Source organism: Saccostrea echinata, unplaced genomic scaffold (assembly GCF_033153115.1).
Source record: "Saccostrea echinata isolate AGI-Se365-2 ecotype Australia unplaced genomic scaffold, CSIRO_AGI_Sech_v1 ptg000033l, whole genome shotgun sequence".
NCBI lineage: Eukaryota > Metazoa > Mollusca > Bivalvia > Ostreida > Ostreidae > Saccostrea > Saccostrea echinata.
In genome coordinates, this window is record NW_026889782.1 from 9454885 (window position 1) to 9457750 (window position 2866).

The 2866-nt window shown below is 27.9% G+C and overlaps 1 protein-coding gene across 1 annotated transcript; it reads right to left on the reverse strand.

The window, feature by feature from the left end:
• Positions 1 to 260: 260 nt before the first annotated feature.
• On the reverse strand, positions 261 to 1756 carry LOC133198641 (histidine-rich glycoprotein-like). Its single transcript, XM_061334684.1, has 3 exons — positions 1731 to 1756; positions 1130 to 1272; positions 261 to 579 (listed from the first exon to the last, which is right to left on the reverse strand). Exons 2-3 carry the CDS (start codon positions 1257 to 1259, stop codon positions 482 to 484), a joined length of 228 nt encoding a protein of 75 aa, XP_061190668.1. The 5' UTR covers positions 1260 to 1272; positions 1731 to 1756; the 3' UTR covers positions 261 to 481.
• Positions 1757 to 2866: the final 1110 nt, after the last annotated feature.

Here is a 2866-nt window from a genome sequence, read left to right on the forward strand (position 1 = left end):
TACGGGGATTTACCGACCTAAAAATAAACTGTATATAATGCAAGTCATGGAGAATGCATAATCATTATACCTTCAGTGCGAAAAATCATATTTCATAGGAGTACTATTGAAACACCTTCTTTAAATGAAATTGAGCTCATTAGCAATAAAATATTTTTTCATATTGTAGACAAAGGAAATACATCAAAGTGAAATAAGAAATTAATGTCTGGCGATTTTTTTTTATAGCTGTAAGTCATTACAAATGAATATATGCACCTTCTACATTTTTGAAAAACATACCAGAAACAATCGTTTCAAAATTGAAATAATGACACATTTCTTAACGGAGAATGAACCCTCAGACGGAATCATTTTCTAACATATAATGTATACAATGCAAGATAAATGTTGTTGAAGAAATATGTTTATATAGAGTTATCTTTCTTTACAGAGGTACAGTGAGATTGCTCAATTGTCCGTAGTCTTCAGTAAGAGAGCCCTATCTCCTGTAGAATCCACTGTATCCGCCGTAGTGGTTATAGTAAGGATAGCTGTCATAATGATAGGGATAGCCATGGTGTCCGGAGTGGTGGTAGCCTAGAAAGAAATTAAGACAAATAAGGAAAGAAACAAAGACTTTCTGGCAGTTTGCAAAACTAATTAAGTCAATCAGGAATGGTTTTCCCTATCGTTCTCGGAAAAAATATCAGATAAATATTGCAAATAATGAATAAATAAAATAAAATAAAACAAATAAATAAATAAATACATGTAAATGAATAAATAACTAAATACTTTGAAAATTAATTAATAAAACAGAAAATAAATACTTGTAAATAAATAGATAATAAATAAATAAATGAATAAATAAATAAATAAATTATATGATTCTTATTGTTTTTATATGATATGTAAATGTATAAATAGAATAAACAAAGATATTTAATAAATAAATAAATAAATAAATAAATAAATAAATAAATAAATAATATGATTCTTATTATTTTTATATGATATGTAAATGTATAAATAGAATAAACAAAGATATTTAATAAATAAATAAAGATATACATGTACATAAGGACATAATTGTATCGGTTTTGATTATATCTCTTCTATCTTAATGTATGTAAATATAAATTCCTACTATTATGATGATTTCCGTAAGTGTAGGGGTATCTGTAGCTATTGTAGTAATCGTGATAATCGTGATGGTCGTGATGGTAGGCAGATATAGCCACGACAAAGAGAGCGACGAACAAGAAGAACACCTTCATTTTTTGTAGAAAACTGTAAAAAAAAAAATAAAATAAATAAATAAAAAAAAAATTAAAAAAATAATTAAAAAAAAAATCTCAATGATAACTCTACTATAGAACAAAAAGGGAAAATGAAATAAAACATGGAAAAAGTCGTTACTTGAAATTATTCTACAAAGTAAAGCAGATTTGTTACTTGAAAAGCACATTTTGTAGAAAATAATGCCTTTCACATACAGCAAGATGATAATTACAACAAACGCATTCATACCAAAATATCTGTATATTTTTATATTTTATTTCATTATGTTTACTCCCATAAACTTATGTTCACTGCAAAAGAAATGCATCTATCAAATGATAATTCTTTAATCCTATTGAAAAAAGAATTCTGGCAAGAAAATATGTATCATCTTTAAATCGAATATAGAGGCCAAGTGAGCCATTTCCTACATCTCTTAAGTAAAATAAAATAATAAATGTACTCACCTGGATATATCAAGCTGTATCCGAGTCTGAAGGATGAATTAGACGAGTTGCATATTCCTTCTATCCAACTCTCATTTTTATAGTAAACAAAAAAAGTCATTCTTCAAAAGGGTAAGTGGCATGACGCTATTTGTCTTAATTATTGTTATTTATAACCAGGAGATCACACAGATAATTGCTTAATATTCGCATTAAATAAATGGATATGTAGTGTAATTATTTGAATTACTGGCTTTTTCTGTGCAATTCCGGATTAATCTAGTTGAAAAAAAATATAACGTTGAATATAAGATTACGTGAATATGTGACATATGATACGTTTGAATTAATTATGTTCCCCAAACGAAGTTTGGGAACATATTGGTTTCTTATTATTATTATTAAGGTCCTCCGTCTCCACGGAAGACCTTATAGTGATTCTATTGTTTCTTATTAAGGTCTTCCGTCTTCACGGAAGACCTTATAGTGATTCTACTGTTTCTTATTATTATTATTATTATTATTATTCTTATTTTTTGACAAATTTTTTGCACGCAATATCCCGAGAACTATTCAGTAGTTTTTCATCAATCTTTCAGGGATAATGCAATATAAAATGTCATTGTTACATTTGAAAGAGTTTTGGAGAAATTCGCTTCCGGTTCCAAGTTATGGACATTTTTCTGATTTTAAAATGAAATTTTATCCGCGCGAGATCTAAAGAACGGCTAAAGATATGAACTGGAGACTTGTTGGAGAGCATAGAACATGACTTTTAGATATGCGGGTTTGCCTTTTCGTGCGTCGTGAGTACTTCCGGTCGCTACCGGAAGCGAATTAAAAAAGTCAACTTTTTTCAACTTTTACGTTTTTCAATATTTTTCTTTGATTTTAAGAGGGATAATAGAGACTCTTATCCTAATGTTTAATATTTAATTTGTTTTTAAAATTATCCACCAGAAGACATTTTAAAAATATATTTTTTAGACAAATGTTGTGCACACAATATCTCGAGAACTATTCATTGGTTTTTCATCAAACTTTCAGGGATAATGCGCTATAAAATGCCATTATTATATTTGTAAGAATTTTGGAAAAATTCGTTTCCGGTTCCAAGTTATGGACATTTTTCTGATTTTGAAATGAAATTTTATCCT

Coding starts and splice junctions, on each gene's coding strand:
- LOC133198641 (XM_061334684.1), bottom strand. CDS start 1,259: ATGAAGGTGTTCTTCTTGTTCGTCGCTCTCTTTGTCGTGGCTATATCT. Junction 580..1,129: donor TTACGGAAATCATCATAATA/GTAGGAATTTAT, acceptor ATTTCTTTCTAG/GCTACCACCACTCCGGACAC.